This window comes from Miniopterus schreibersii (genome assembly GCF_964146895.1).
Source record: "Miniopterus schreibersii genome assembly, chromosome: 3".
Lineage (NCBI taxonomy): Eukaryota > Metazoa > Chordata > Mammalia > Chiroptera > Miniopteridae > Miniopterus > Miniopterus schreibersii.
In genome coordinates this window covers 76,949,527-76,966,304 of record NC_138103.1, presented here as the reverse complement: position 1 = coordinate 76,966,304, position 16,778 = coordinate 76,949,527, and the positions used below count along the sequence as shown (strand labels likewise).

At 51.5% G+C, this 16,778-nt stretch overlaps 1 protein-coding gene across 1 annotated transcript in view; it reads right to left on the bottom strand.

Annotated features, from left to right (window-relative positions):
• Positions 1-1,475: 1,475 nt before the first annotated feature.
• Positions 1,476-16,778, bottom strand: part of AHRR (aryl hydrocarbon receptor repressor) — a 69,581-nt gene continuing 54,278 nt past the window's right edge. Inside the window, exons 6-11 of the mRNA XM_081132563.1 lie at positions 10,917-11,046; positions 9,597-9,730; positions 7,778-7,977; positions 6,221-6,282; positions 5,844-5,985; positions 1,476-5,064 (exon numbers count right to left, since the gene is read on the bottom strand). Coding sequence (XP_080988689.1) covers positions 4,050-5,064; positions 5,844-5,985; positions 6,221-6,282; positions 7,778-7,977; positions 9,597-9,730; positions 10,917-11,046 — 1,683 coding nt within the window. The 3' untranslated portion in view covers positions 1,476-4,049. The remainder of the gene's footprint in view (positions 5,065-5,843; positions 5,986-6,220; positions 6,283-7,777; positions 7,978-9,596; positions 9,731-10,916; positions 11,047-16,778) is intronic.

Below are 16,778 nucleotides of genomic sequence, written 5' to 3'. Positions count from 1 at the left end.
CACCCAGTGTTGGTGGGAATGTGAGCACTGGGGTTGCTGGTGGGGTATGGCTGTGGTCTGAATGTTTGTATCCCCCAAACTTAATATGTTGAAACGTAACCCCAAAGGTGATAGCGTTAGGAGGTAGACCTTTGAAAGGGGACTAGGCCCTAAGTGTCCTTAAAAAATGACTCCACAGCCCGGGCCGGTGTGGTTCAGTGGTTGAGCAGCAACCTATGAACCAGCACGTCATGGTTTGACTCCTGGTCAGGGCACATGCCCAAGTTTCAGGCTCAATTCCCAGTGGGGGAGAGGGGTGTAGGAGGCAGCCGATCAATGACTCTCTCATCACTGATGTTCAATCTTTTTCTCTCCTTCCTCTCTCCAAAATCAATAAAAACATTAAATTAAAAAAAAACACAAAAAACTCCACAGAGCTAGCTCCTCCCACCAGTGAGGACACTGAGGAGTTGGCTGAGCCCTCACCCACTGTCCAGCACTCTGATCTCGGGTTGAGCCTCCAGAATATGATAAATAAGTGCCTGTTATTGATGAGCCCCTGTCTGTGGTGGTGCTGTTAGAGCTGCCTGAGCAGACGGGGGCACCCACATAGAGGAAGACCACGGGCAGCACTCTTGAGGTGCCTTCACTCCCAAGGAATGCACTGGGAAGTCTGGAATTGACCCCCATGCCCATCTGTCCCCACAGGAGTGAGGTAGTCATGTGACAGTGAAAGTGAGTGACCTCCATCTCAGGTCTCAACACAGGTGAGTGTGAAAAACATGGGCAAGACAGGGAGGAAGGAGGGGGACACAAGGGAGGACAGGAGGCCACTACAGAGGGAACAGCCGGGTTTGGCCCAGCAAATGGGGACTGGCTGGCCTGCTCTCCCCTGAGGACACAGGAATCTCAGGACCCCAAAGGAGGCCTGCCAGGGCTTGACCTGCAGCAAGCAGGGGCAGATCTGTGCTCTGTCCAGGGCACCTGAAACATGTTCCCTTTTGGGGGTGCTCTTTGACCAAACAGGAAACAAAATCATTATTCTCTGGGCTTTGGGAGGGGTCTCTGCGTGTGCCCTGATGACCCTTTACCCTACCCACATACCTATCACCAGGTCCTGGGCCAGGCAAGACTGACCCCACAGGGTTCCCCCCCACACACATGCATGGTGGGGGGCAGGGGCACCTATTCTCACAGAAAAGGTCAAATCATGGGGTGTCCTAAAGGCCCCTGGGAGGGTCCCCCAAGCCTCACTGATGGTCAAGAGAGTGGCTGGCAGGCAGAGGGAGAAAGCACTGCTAGGCCACAGCAAGAATGCTGCCCAGGTAGTTGGTCGCCCTTCCCCTTATGACTTTTGACTCCACCACGTTTATTTTTACTTTTATTACTCCCTTGTATCTGTAGTGAAGGCCTGTCTTAGAATGTAAATTAACCAACACACACTTTAAAGGAAATAAAGTGACTTCATTTGAAAAATCAAGTAGATGTTTCCATTTATGCTAAACACATATTACCGTGGTTTATTGAACATCAATATTGCAAATGTAATGAAACCACAGATTCAGAAATACATTTGAAAGCTCTTCCTAAAGGCACCAAGAAAACTGCAAAAAATGACATTATAGTCATCCATTTGTAAAATTCGACAAATCAGTCTAGATATCGAAAACTTTTCTTCCAGTAGAAACTGCAAAAATATAAAATATAATTTGTGTTTATCTCCCCCCCCCCCTTCCATCCCCTCCCCACCTTCTATTTGATTGTAACCTGTTTCAGCGACACAGGCAAAAGCTACAGACAACAGAAGAACACAGCATGTAATTAGTACTGCTATTGACATCTCAGAGCAGGAATGCCACAGCTGCACCTGCTGCCTCCTGTCATCATCTTCCCCACATAATTTTTAGGACAGGCAAGCATGTAAAATAACAGAAGTTTTGTTGCTACTGACCCAGCAGAGGAAGGGGCCTGGGCCCAAGCACAATGGAGGTCTCACGGACAGAAAACCTGCAGAGTTGAGGTCCAGATGCTGAATTCTACACCAACAAGCATGACCTGTCCACCCAACGGAGACCAATTGGATGCACATGGTCCAAGGAGAATGCGGACAGACATTAGGGAGGAGGTGGGATAGCACGGGCACTCGTGGCAGGATGGGGCAGCTCAGGCACCTTGGCACTTGTGGGCAGGGACCACTGAGTGTGTTTGGAAAGGCTTCTCCTCCCGTGAGGTTCATGCCTGCAGTCTCCTTTGGTTTCGCTGGGATTTGGCTACAGTGTGCAAAAAACGCGATGATGTCTCTGAATTCCATCTTTCCAGTCCCATGTTCTCCCAGTTACATATTACACGTGCGCAGTACTGCCTGTCTGCTGCACTCTGAGATGGGGAAGGGCAGTGGCCTACATCCCCTCCGTGGAATGAAGTGAGAGGAGGAGCTGAGGGAGAGCCCTCCCAGACGGGAGCACAGAGAGTGGACGGCTACTTCTGAGAGACACGGGGCTTCCTGTGATGAGGGGCGGGCACTCAATTTGAATAGGAAGGAAGCAGGAAAATTCTGAAACTCCCTCACTTGTCTTTGGGATTAAATCTATAGCTACCCAGAGAGCAGAGGTGTGCTATGCTCAGCATGAGAACTGGGTCGACAGGGGACACTGGGCCAGCAGGGGGCGAAAAGGGAAAGTAGGTGGTCCTCAGAGCAGCTGGTCCTCACAGGTGGCAGTTCCTCACAGGTGGCTGTCCTCACAGGCGGCAGGTCCTCTGGATGGCTGGTTCTCAGGGTGGCTGGCCCTCAGGGTGGCATTTAGCAAACAGTTTCAGCATTAACCCAGAGATGGAACACTGACACCCCAAAGCCACCAATGAGAAACACCCTGCACCGAAGAGCAGAATTTCCAGATGGTGAAGTAGCAAGTCCTCACCAGGGGTTCCTGCCACCTGTTGAGATGCCCAGCTGCAGGTGACTTTAAGGACAGATGTCCTTGTCCCGTACAGGTGGGCTGGGCCACAGGGGGACCCCAGATCCAGGGCCTCCCTGCTGTGTTCCCCTGCCTGTTGCTGGACCCCTGAGGGAAGCCCTGGGGTCCCCCTGGAACTTTGCCACCAGCCACAAGTCCTCTCTGGGTGGGGATTGGGGGTCACCTTCACTTTCTGATTTATGCTTTGTATATAAATTTCCTACAATCAGAATGTATTACCCTTTCAATTAAAAAAAAATTATCTGCCTGGCTTTTCTCAAATAATTCTTCCTGGGATGGTGACTGGAGTCCTCATGTGAAAAACTGAGGACAGTCAGCAAGACAGCAGGACAGCAGCACCTCCTGTTTCTTTTCTCTACTCTTTCAATTTCTCTCTACCTCCAAACTCAGACTCTGTGAACTCTAGGTTACATGCAGCACCAAGAGACAGAGGAGCATAAGCCATCTTCAGAGGCCCTTTCAAAACCCCAGAGATACTTCTGGAAGAAACCGGACATTACCCCGTGAATCTCCACTCCTATTGGTCTCAAAGTCTGCCACGGGTCTCAGAGCACATGCGGCAAGATGTGGTGCTTCTGGTGCTGTCTGCCTGGAACTCCTAGGTGCCTTCCATGAATGGGGCATGGTCACCTGCAGCTCAGTGAGTTACAGCCCTAAGTTCCTGTCTAGCAGTGGAACCCCCAGGGAGAGGCTGCTCTCTGAATTGGACCTACGAGCTGGGAGGCTGCAGGAAACTTCACCTCAACAGCTTTCATGCACTGCGATTGCCAGTCAGCCCGGAGCTTGCCGCCACCTCTCGAGGCCAGAGTACGCCCTAGCAGGCCCACATGCCTCACTGTGTCCGCTTCCTGAAAAATTAACCCCTCAGAGAGAAGTACTGTCATACTTGAACAGACTTAAGACCACTTTAAGAACTTCGGTGATATTTTACAAAACAGAGAACATGCCGTTGCATGAGCGACCACATATAACAGAAGACTAAACCTGTGCAACTCTGCAGAGCATCACTAAGGAAAGGCTCTGACCTGCTCCTGCCATCCCAGCTGACAGGTAAATTGGAGCGGGACAGATGCCACTTTCAACAAATGCCCGGCTCTATGGCAGAAAAGAACACTCGGAGGCTTTGGGCGGTACCAGTGTTGCCAAGGCACTTTTGGGGAGCATCCTGGGCACCCCACCCTGGCTGTGAGCAGCCCATGGGGTTGAGTCCAAGGGCTCAAGCTTGATCATGGGTGTGGTCCCGGGAGCTCTGCAGTCACAACCCAGAGTAGGGGGCCGGTGGCCCCGCACGCAGAGACAGGGGGGAGGCTCCGGCTCAGGAGGGCCATGCCCATGCTCCAGGCAGACGAAGTGTGTGGGGTGGAATGGGGCCAGCTCCCTGCCAGGCCTAGGGGGAGCCCCCAGGATGCCATGCCCCAGGTGAGGGGGGTATAGGTGGTGCTTGGAGTCTGGCTCTGTTTTCAGGTGCATCCTGGTAGGGAAAGTGACCAGCTGTCTCTTAGTCACATCACTGGCTCCCAGCCACACCTGGCTTGGGGACACAGAGTAGCCATCTGCTGCATCCTCGGATCCAGAGTCACTTTCCATCTTGATGGGCACATTAAGTGACAACATGGGGTTGCATGGGGCCTCCGGGGGCATGGGCACTCCTGGCAACTTGATGTCCTCAGTGGAATAGCCCCCTGCTGCAAGACACTGCACTCCAGGCTGAGAGAGCTGGTTCTCCAGGCTCCCCTGGGGGAAGGGGCCGCTGGTAGGACGGTGTACCTGGCCCTGATCACCATCCTGCAAGGCTCTGCTTGGTCGGCTGGCATAGGCACTGGGGGACTGATGAGTGGCAGGTGAATTCCTGAAGGCAGGGATGGTGCCCGGGACACTGGGGTAGGGCATGCAGGAGCCCTGGGACGTGGCATGCACAGAGAATGGATCACTCCTGCTGGGCTCCAGCTTCAGCTTGGTGCCATCCTGACTGTGTTTCCCTGTTGTCCAGTTCAGCTGCCTCACGGGTCCCGGTGTCTCGAAGTGGCAGTCATAAGCGTGTATGTCCCTCCTCCTCTTCACGCCGGAGGAGCCGCTTGGCATCCTCCCGTGCTCCTCTCCTCCCCAGTCCCTGTGGAGAGATGACCCATCAGAAAGTGGGGGCGGAGATAAAGGAGGGCTATAAATTAGGGTGACACTGACTGAATCTGTGCGGGCCACTAGGTGCCCACACTGCACTGCCGCTCTTAACCAGCCTGCAGCCCTATGAGGCCAGTGCCAGCATCCTCCCTTCCTATGCTTGACCCTCCCACCACCTCCTGGGTGCCAGACGGGACTCTGAGGGCCAGGTGGGGTAGGGCTACAGGGAGCAGCATCGCAGTGACACACAGGCCGCGTGTGAAGAGTCTGCCCACCAGTAGCCACTAACCCTGGGAGAGGGGGTTCTGGGCGGTTCCCATGTGCCAGGTCCTGTCACAGACCTTGCTGCTGCCACACTCATCACATGGTGTGGCCTCACCTGTGGGGACAGGGGAGGTGATGACTGAGGGGGAGGGGGAGTCCTGTAAACAAACAGCCAGGGTAGTCCTCCAAGAGGAGACCTGCTGTTCAGGGGAGGGGTGGGGACTGGGGGTGAGTGCGGAAGGTTTCCAAGCAAAGGTGAGGGGGGAGGATGGGGCAGGCACCCAGGGTCAAGGCTGAAGTCACTTCCCCCATCTCCAGTCAGTCCCCACATGTGTAATGATGACTTCTAGGGTGAGAAGCATGTTTGGGTGTGTTTCATGTAAATCTGCATGTTCAACTAAGAGCAAGGTTTATCCATCATTGTCAAGGCCACCAGCCACTCTTTTTTTTTTCTTAACACCTGCTGTGACTTAGCTAGGAGCTGGGCTGTGTAGAGGCACCACTTACCCTGCAGCCCCCTCAGGGTAAAGGACAAGGTCGGGGCCGCCCCTGAGGCACAGGCATGTGGCCCTGGCTGGAACCCGGGCCCAGCGGCAGGCATCCATTTGTGCCCTGAACACTGAAATGCTGTTTTCTCCATTGTTTCTTCCTGTCAGGATTCAGAGAAGGTAAAAGCATCATTGGTGAACTGACATGACTCATGGAGTTCCCCAGAAACGCACAGACCAGCAACCACAGGGACTGGCTGTCGTCCCAGCCTCCCTCATTACAAACAGCATTTCCAATGAATGTGCCATGGTTTCCAGGAGCAGGGAGAGCCCTCCCAAGGACACAGGCACATTTTACCCATTTAAATAGGATGACAGACTGAACTTTAAAAGTACCTGCTAAGTAATTGGGTTTTCCGTGCAATTCTGATACACACAGACTCTTGGTGGCTTTTGCTCTGCAGAAAACAAATAATAGCAAGATAACATACAGATTACATGTGTTGATGGTGGAAGTTAATAGCACAACAGGCGTTACAGTCATGGCTAGGAGAGGGAGACACGACAGTAACTCACACTTTTTAGCTTTGTATAGAGCATAAAGTCTTTTCTCAGCTAGATAATTTGCTGAAAATTCCAATTCACATCCCATTTTAGACCAATAAAGGGCTAATGAATTTGCTTCAGAAAGTAGATGTGCACCCAGGACAATTTTTCAGTGCTTTTGTTTTATTCTGGATGGCCAGAATGAAAATACTGACTCAACTGTCATTATGTGTGCCTTCATATCCCTTACTGCCACCGTGGACCAGCGGCACCTGTGCAGCCAGTTGCGCTTCCCCACATGGGCGCCAGGGGGCAGCAGAAGCCCGCCTTGCACGCAGACCTCTAGGAGGGGATGCAAAGAGTAGAATTTTCCTCTTTCTTGTTTGTAGGGTTGAAAAACATGTACATAAAAGAGAAAAGTCATTGTGTGAGCTTCAATAATAATTATCAAGCTACAACAGCTCATAAACACAGAAAACTTGAAGATAGTAGATGAAGATGGAGAATAATTCAGAGCGTGAGCGTGTTAGCCCAGGTGGTAAGAAAACAGGTGTGGACGGACCCATTCCCTGCCAGACACGTAAGACCTTCGCCATGGGCTCTGCACAAGTCCGTTGGTCTCCGGGCAATAACCTTTGCACTTTGGCACACTTTCCTGATTTAGCTTGCTTCATCACTTACGTTTATAGCTGTTTTCATTGGCTATTCTGGTTTCCCTCTCTCATATTTCATGCCATATTACATCTTTAAAAGTTAAAAGGCATATGTATTTCATTTGAAACTGCTCCGCAAAACTGCTGTCTTAGCATGCTGGCATGTGTCAGGGACCCGGAGGACAGCCCTAGGCTCACGGCCGGCTGTGTCCCTGGAAGCCACTTCAGTGCAAAAATGTGAGACCAGCAGCAGCAAGGTAGGGGCTTGTACCGTGAAGGCAGTGGCTCCAACTGCAGAGCCGAGGCCGACCACATCTCAAAGAGTGGGCATGAGAATGATGATCGCGGGAAACCAGCGCACACAGTGGGGGTGCGCCAGTCACCCCGGCTGCTGTCCGACACGTGGTCATTGAAGACATCAGAGGTGAATCCTGGGTGCTGAAGAAGAATGGACACTCACACCCACAAAAGGGGAGAGTTATGAAGATGGCCTTTGGGGCTTGACTGTGGCTAGAGGACTTAGGGGCAAAGTGGTGTAGGCAGTGTTTGCTGCCGCAGCTCACAAAAGCATTTCTTTTTCTAATAGTTGCTTCCATAATGTGCTAGCTTAGAACACACCAAATATCTCTTTTCTTTCTTTTCTTTCTTTTTTTTTTTTTGCTTTCTGGAAATGAAGAAAAAGTAGACAGAAGGCACCACGTATCAAGCACTCTGCCTTAAGCACCAGCGACAGCGGGCGTGGCGGCTTACTCACTTTGTGTCCATCGCGGTCGAGATGTCTGCCCTGTGCTTCGCCCTCAAAAACGTGCCCTTCATCTTCATCTCTGCCACAGAAGGTAGGAGGACAGGCACCACGATGCAGAACAGCGAGAGCCGAGGGGACAGGACTGTTCCCGACGGCGCTTTCCTCTTCTGTCCGAACAGGAATTTTAGTTTTCCTTGAAACTGCATCGTCTGATGTTTTAAAGACAGAAATATGTTCACAGAGTGATTAACAACATGGTCAAATGATGCGGAAATGACATTCTCAGGGATAGAAACATGGACAAGAATCTTATTCTAAGTGGCTGAGGAGACATGAACCAACATTTCTCCGTGCTTGGCCTCCTTGGGACAGGGACTATCCCAGGCCTTCCGGCTGATTCACGGTTTCCCCAGAGTCGCTGTAATATCCTTTAACCAACAAGCATGCTCTCGTGTGTACACTCAGCGGTGTGTGGGTGTGTGAGCCGACCCTCACACATGAGCGTGAATATGCATCAGCTTGGGCTGTCCCTGACCCAGGGCACAGCCATGGGCCAGCCCGTGTTGGTGATGCAGAGGGTCTGGAGTTCTGATGGGGCTTGGCCCTCGGCCCAGAACCGATGGGCAGCTCCGATGTGGGATAGTTTGCTTTGGATGTGCATTTCCCAAATGTCCAGGGCTGGGAGGCGGTGGGTGATGGTGGCTCAACGGACCCTGAGCTGGGAAAGCTGGCTCAAATCCAGATCAGTGAGACAGGCATCGATGCAACAAGCCAGTAGGTGGCGCCCGAGGGCTGGTCTGCAGGGACTGCTCCCTCTTCCAGAGCCACTTAGAAGATGATCCTCCAACACACCACCGTCCTCTGCCCGCCTTCCCTTCCTACACACTGAGCACCAGCTAGAAATTGCCAGCCCAGCCCTGGCCCAACACTCTGGAGCTTTGCCAAACACCAAACACCATCAAACTCCAGGGGTTCATCCCTCCCAGGGCCACAGCCCAGGCGGGGAGACGGACCCTCGAGGGACCCAAAGTCCAGGTAGGGGAGATGGACCTCTCAGGGGTGCACAGTCCAGGTGGGGCTGGGAGGGGTGTGCAGTGGTTGGGGGGCTGGGGGCAGCAGTGCACACGCCCATACGGGGCTGGAAGCTGAGCCCCAGGGGCCTGCCATGCAGCACTGATGACAAAAGGCTCTGGCGTCAGAGGGTCTCAGTTGTTGAATTGCTGCCCAAGGATGGGGACACTGGGGCTCTTAGGTGGCTGTGACCCAGAGGAGAGTGTGGGGACTGGGCTGGGGAGGGGACAGCAGCAGAGGCTCTGGGATGCCCCAGAGCCTGAGAGGTGGGCAGAGGTCTGGCACGGGCTGGGGACTCAGCTCTGTCATGCCCCAGGAGGACGTCTTCTCCCTTCCCCTCATCCCTTCAGTGAGGAGCTGGAAGAGGAAATGGTCAAATATGAGAAGGGGGAACACAGTTATCTATTTGCAAGAGAAGAGGTTAAACCAAAGGCCCTGGCAGGAACATGGTCTTGGGTGCTTATCAGGGGTACTGGGAAAATTTTTGAAAATGAATTTGAAATTAAGGTACAATTAAACATAAATTAAAACCCTGTATGGTGTAAGACCTACTGCAGATTTTTAACATTTCAGCTGTGTTGTGCCATGTATTCGTAGCAGGTGTCACATGTTCACTCTCCTTCACCCACCTGTTGTTACTCAGTCCCGCTGAGAACTACATGCAGGTTACCCCCCAGCCCCTCACTTTCCACTCTGTTTCTTCTGCAACAGGACACAATGCACCCGAACATCACTGGAGCCCCCGCTGCTCACTCACCAGGAAGCCTGAGGTGCTGTCCAGCAGGCAGCGTACACGGCACACGAAGCAGCGGGTCAGGAAGGCCGAGTACTCAGTGGGACCTGCACCCCCCTCCTGGGCTCTGAGCAGCCTCCCCAGGATGGCATCCTCTCCTGCCCAGGTGGGCGTAGGCAGCAATGAGAACCACGAAGGCAATGACCGAGAGAAACCAAAAAAACATGCTGATAAGCAAGGTTATGCATGTAACAGCCAGCTGTCACCACCTAATACACCCTGTAGGGCACAATTCACATGTCCCCTGTGCTCCCGCCCACCCCCCATCTCCAAGACCTTATAGACAGCTGCTCCCACAAATGTGCTCACAGTCCTTTGCCCTTAGAAACATCCCTTCAGTCCCTGCCAGGTGGTTTAGTTGGTCGGAGCATCGTCCCCTACACCGAAAGGTTGCCGGTTCGATTCCCAGTCAGGTTGTGGGTCTGATCCCAGGTTAGGGTGTGTACAGGAGGCAACCAATTGATGTTTCTCTCTCTCCCTCCCCCTTCCTCTCTGTCTAAAATCAATAAAAACAAATCCTCAGGTGAGGATTTATAAAAAAACAAAAGAAGCAGATCACTTCAGTACAACTGCACGTGTGCCACCACCGGTTGTTTAGTCTGTCCACTTTAAGCTTTATAAAATGGGCTTGTGTGTTGGCACCTGCGGTTTGCTTTCCTCACTCAGCTTTATGAGAAAATTGTGCTGTTGCGTGAGGTTGTGTTGGAAACTTTTCTTGAATCATTTACAACTTCTGGGGAGACGTGTGAGAGAACCGGGCCTCACTCTCCCCTGCTGGACGCCAGGTGGATGGCGCCCTGTCTTCTGGCGCCGGAGTGCACTTCCCCTGAGTGCCAGGCTGCTCTGTTACCTCTGCAGGAGCTGGACGCCTGCTGAGCGCGGCCTGAGTGGGCAGGGCCCTTGGTCTGTGGGCTTTGCAAGGGGCAACATCTGTGAGCAGACAACAATCTTTTGGGGCTTTTTTTTTTAGGTAAATCTAATGCAGGCCAGAGGAATTTCCTGGAAGACTGCATCTCGAGAGGAAGGCAAGCGCCGCAGCTTTTTGGCGAGGGATTCCCAGGCCCTGGCAGAGCACAGAAAAGTGGCAAGAGACGCCATCACACTCAGGAGCCCGAGAGCCCTGTAGGGCTGACTGGAGGAGGCAGAAGGAGTGTGGGAGGAGGTCTCTGAAAGAGGGGGGAAAACTGCGTTCAATGTGAAGAAAAAGAGATGGAAGTTGGGTGGGCAGTTTCTTGGGCAGCCCATGCATTTACATGAAGGGCTCCCAGTCTCGGTGAGACCCACCTGTCTCTGAGCGCAGGGGCTGCCCACACACCACCTGGGGTGGGTCCATGGCCCAGTGGAGCTGCCGGCAGAAGTCCTGGCGGTCATCCACGTGGATGTAGTCATAAATGTTTTGGTGCATCACGTCCGTCTGAAACATTGCAACAGTTATTTCAACCTTACCCTGAGGGCGTTGCCACACAGTACCCAGTGATTACTACCTGCACAAATGCCTCATCCATCTGTCAAGAGCAAGTCACCTCTGTGAAGAGAAAGTCCACAGAAAAGACCAGAGCTTGGCTTCAAGGCCATTCCCTTCCTGGGAAGTTGGGTCATGTGGCCTGGAACATAGACCGCCCCCCCCCCCCCCAGCCTCCCATCCATCTGCCAGGTGGTGACTTCGAGGGCAGAGACCAAATGTCTTCTAAAGTCAAGATACCCAATTTTCTAAATTGATTCCGACCCTCAATGACTCAGGGAACTCATCGAGCTGTATCATTTGGGCACTTTGCAGCCTATATATTATACTCGAGATCACAGAAGTTTATTAGGAAATCACTCCTGTGAGGCAAGGTAGGAGACACCAGTGCCTCCTGGCCAGTGACTTCCTTCTTCCTGGCACCTCCAGGCCACATCCACCCCCTTCCGGGACGCCACATGAGCCCACCAGTCCACAGGTCCCTCTCTGGTCCTCTGTCTTCCCATTTGCTTGGGCATAGAGGCCGACCCTCGCAGCACCAGGCCCACAGTAGGAAGCCACCATCTGGGGCACAGAAACCACAACCACAGGACTATTGCTATTGTCGGTAAAAACATCCTGAGTGTGTTGATAAGTGACGAGGGCCTGTACACATCTCCCACTGCTTTTCCCTACTGTAACTCTGTGGCTAAGGCTGGTTGGGACACCCCGAATGTCAAACAAGACACGATCTCAGGAAGGTAGAGCAGGACTGGGATAGTAACTCCAAGGTTGGACTCCAATCACCTGCACACCCCACAATCCAAAGAGACTCTGTTTTCACAGAAAGAAGTGGACACAGAGGTCAGAAGTGGTGTTGTCCTTGGCCAGTGTTGTCCAGGGTCAGGGGTTCTGGACCTGAATGTGGGACCAGCAGACAGAGACCAGCTCATGGTAGAAGGGGATGCACCAGGCTTTCCCTCCAGCTCCAGACCTGCTGGCTCCCACCTCACCTGAAGGTTCTTGTCTCCCCTGGTGGCTTCCAGCTCACCTGATGGCTCTCACCTTACCTGGAGACCTATGATCACAAGTGCACTTCCCACAGGGATGTTTTCCTAATAGCTTTTATGATTCAAGCATAACGTATAGGCTGAAAAGTACCCAAATCATAAATATACAGCTTGATGAGTTCCCCGGGTGACCACCACCCAATCAGGAAACAGGACACCAACAGCCCGCAGAGGCCTCTCCGCTCCTGCCTCCCCGGAGGGTCACAGCGCTGACTCCACTGCTTCTGCATTAAATGGAGCGCTGTGTGCTCTTTGGTGCCTCTCCATTTACCCGTGTGTGTGTGTGTGTGTGTGGCAGTTTTCCCCCCCACTGTTGTATGAGTTTCGCTGTATGGATACCCCACCTCTGGCTGATTCTCTCGCCTGCAGACGGACATTTGGGCTTCTTCCCGTCTAGGCCCGCGACACGTGACGCTGCTGCGTGTCTGCGTGCACACCCAGGAGTGGAATTACTTGGTCATGGTAGCCAAAGTTCAGCTTCAGTAGATAATGCCAAACAGCTTTCCAAAGTGAGTGTCACACTCTTGCTGTGGCGAATGCAGAAGTCCAGTTGCTTTCCATTCTGGCCAACATTCGGCACTTCAGCCTTTCTCGTTTGAGCCACTGTGGCAAATGTGTCATGGTTTCTTAGTGTGGCTTTAATTTGCACGTCATGAAATCTAAGGAAATTGAGCATCTCACATATTTATTGGTCTTTAGATGTGAGTGCACATGTCATGTGTGTGTGTGCGTGTTGCCCATTTGTGTCTATGTCTCCATTTTCCATGGCACTGTCGTGCTGACTTGTCAGTGCTCTTTATCTGTTCTGGACACGAGGACTTTGTTGGGCGTGTTCCATTGCAAACATCTCTACTCTCTGGCCTGCCTTCCTGCTCTCTTAATGGATCTAACACAGTTTAATCCTCAGGAATGGGGTTTTGCCCTAAGAAATCTTTCTTCATAGATCTCCTAACTCTGCCCTGTAATCTTCTAGAAACTTCTACCATCCACCTAGTATTTATTGTGCATGGTATTGAGGCAAGAATCAAGATTCGTTTTTCTGACAGTAGATCTGGTTCACCCAGCTCCATTTATTGACCATTTCCCCACCATCGGCAGTACTGCCTTTATCATAAATTCCATCTGCACACACACATCTGCACTGACTTCCAGGTCTCCTATGGGTCTATTTGTCTGTCCCTGCACTGAACCACACTGTCTTAACTGCTGAGTTTTGCAGGAAGTCTTGTGTCTGGGATCATAAATCCTGCATAATCCCCCCCACTCCCTTAATCCGCTTGGATCACCTTAACTTTCCGCATCTCCAATGAGCTTGTCAATTTCCAGAAAAGATGCTCCATTTTTGTGGTAATGTCATTAATTCTATAACTGGATCTGACATCTTTATAATAATATTGGGTCCTCCAATTCATGAATATGGCCTATCCCTTAATTTATCTGGATCTTCTTTAATTTCTTTAAAGAATGTTTTATATTTTCTGTATGCTTGAGTCATTACTGAGAATTTGGGGTTTTTCCATCCTGTTGTAGATAGATGGCATTTTCCCTCTATGGTTTTGATTAAGAAAGAGAGTGTGCTGGCCTCTGAGCCCTGGGTAGTCAAAGTTCTCACTGTGGTTCACATTAGTCCCTCATGAGTTTTAGTCGGTTACCCCAAGCTTTACAGAACCCAGAAGGCAGTGTCTCCCTGGGTGCCCTGTTCGTCATCATCACGTCTTAGTTATTAACAAAAGGGATGTGTGGAATTAACAGGCAAGGTATGAGTCTGTGGCTCAACCAAAACAGGGGACAGATTCACTTGGAGGAGGGCATAATAAAGCTGGAAAAGGCATTTCTGATTAAGGCAAATTTGAAGACATGAAATGCATTTTTCAGTTTGAGGAAACAAGGATCTGCATTGTAGTAATCGGCGTGGCATGTCTGACCACCCGTCTTTCTTCATATCCTAGAGTTTGAGGCCTTGGAAGTGAGGTCAAGAGAAATAAACGGTGGGAAAAGTACGAGGGGGGGAGAGAGTAATGTAACAATTATTCAAATAGACAAAAACACGGCTTTGGTCAAGTAAAAGCACCTGTTATTTTAGCTCTAAACCATCATTATTCGAACAAAGTCCTCATTCCAGCAGTTACCATCTTTATTCTTTTGTGCAAAGTGTGTGCATATCTGTGATCCAAGCCTGTGCTCTGCTCAACAGGTTCCAGCAGGTGCCCTGGCTCACATGGCACAACTTCCCCACTGCTGACCTTTGAGAGAACAGGCAACTTCTTCAATCAATAAATGTCAACGGCAGCTGGAATATACACCTAGACCTGTGTGTTCATCACAAAAAGTGCTGGACTTGAAGATAGACAATGGGCTCAGGTTGTGATAGGAAGAATCTGGCTCCCGACTTTATAAAGCATTTTGAGCAAGAAGCTCACAATAGCACAGAGCTGTTCTCATATTTTTATGAAATGTTTTGCATAAATTAGAGCCGATGCCTGATTTAATGGCATTTGGAAACAATTTCCTTATAATAAAAGGCAAAACTTTTTTTTAACTTCCAACTCTTGGAGGGAAATAACCAAACTCCAATAAAACAAAAGTCCAATGACTAGCTCAGACCTGGAATCAGGGCTGCTCTACAGGACCCCTGCCTTGATCACCGAGCCAAAGTCTATGCTAAGACCTTTGAATTATGGCTAAAGATTCACGAAGCAACTCTGGTGACAGCACTGAAAGGCAAACCAAATAACATCTCTCTAGACGCAGGCCCTGTGCAAGCAATCGAGGGAAGTCAGTAGAAAGCTTCACCACCTGGGGGCTGGAATCAAGTAGTGTCCACTCGCGCTGTCCACCAGCGGTGCTGTGAGCTCTGTGTTGTGCAAGTGGACCTCCCAGCGAGGGAGCCATTAACCCAGCCATGCCCACCAATCTACTGGTCACTTAGGGGTGAACAGCAGTGTGTAAAGGAGGCACCCCAGAGCCAGTGACCATGATGTACAGGAGGGGACAGTGGACAGGGTGGGCATCAGGGCTAAGCTGGCCACACCTGGTGCTTGTATTGTCCTAGGAATGAGAGACTCATTACCCATCACTTCCCATCTCCCTGAGATGGGGTGTCTTCAGGAGATGGATGTGGTGACAGAGCTCTTGCCACACACTATTAGGTGCAGCCAAGGGGAGAAATACCTCAGGCAGCCTCCCCTGTAGCAGGGCTGCTGTGGGGACAACTCTCACAAGTGTCACAGGCGCCAATGCCCTTCCCAGTGCTCTGCATGTTCAGGGACCCATGTGGTCCCAGCAGCTGCCTTGGCAGTGGACACTGCTGCTGCCCCATTGTGTGGAGGAGCAAAATGAGGCTCAGAGCTGTCACCTAACCACCAAAACGGCAGAGCCACGGCTCAATCCTGTGGTCACACGCAGCCTGGGAATGCCACTTAGAGGACTCAGCCCTGGTGCTTCATTCACTCACCGTGACCTGGCCGTCCCATGGGGTCCCTCAGGGGCCACACCTCCACATGCTGCAGGGTCTCACCCAGGCCATGTGATGGGCTACACTAGAGGCTGGGGCGGGGGTAGAGTCCTGTGTCCTATCAGGGACTGGCACAGGGCCCATGACAAGAAAGAAGCCTGGGCAGGGCAAGGGGTGGTGGCCATTCGGTCCTTCGGTTCAGGTGGTAGGAAAGCAAACTTAGAGGCAGGTGTAAGAGGAACTGCTCCTTAGAATCATGGTAGAGTGACAGCTACTTTAGTTTTGCAAACATTCAAAATGATGGTTTCCATGGAAATCAGATCAAATGCTTCCTCTGCCTCAGGGGCCAATGGTGTGTCAGGGACGCACTTCTCAGATCTCAGCTCCCACCATCCCTTGATTCCAGGCACTCCCTTGGTGTTCTCCCCATCCAGTGAGATTTTTGTTACTAACTTCACAGTCTGCCTCTTGGCTCCAAACCCCCCTTCCATAGCTTGGCTCTGATCCTGGATCCCACAATCATTTCCTCTCGGCCAGCAAAAGTGCTTGGGGCTCTGCATCGGAAGGTCTATCCCCTCAAGTGTCAGACACTCTCATCAGCCTCTTGAGGAGCACCCCACCATGGATAGCCTCCTCAAGAGTACCACTAGCATCCCAGTGGGCAGTTACCTGCTGGCCAGCCCTGGCCTAGGGGACCTCAGGGACTTCTCTATCCAGGGGCCAAGGTCCCACCTCACCAGTGAGGTCTCCAAAATGTGCTCCCTGCCAGGTGCCCGGCCTCAGTGCTGTGGGCACTGCTGCCCTCCATCCACTGTGTGTTTATGTCTATCTCCCTTATTGCTAATCTGTGTTACTAGTTGATAAATCTTTATGTAAACTTACAGTAATGCTTTATATTAAATTGTTCAAATTATTGCATGGTTTCTGCTTCCAGACAGAACCTTGACTGACACACTGTATCCTTTCTATTTCAAAGTTCTGTTTTGCTCTTTCTGAAATCCACCTGTTTGTTATCGCGAGTCCTTGGGGAGTGCGCCAGCCCCTTATAGGCCGTGGCTTCCTGTGTGCTTGTGATTTCATACTGTGGACTCCTCTCACCAGACTCAGGAGTATGCTCTCTGTGGGAATGTAAACTGCATTTGGGTTTGGGACTTTTCACAAGAGACTTCTTTCCTTTCCCA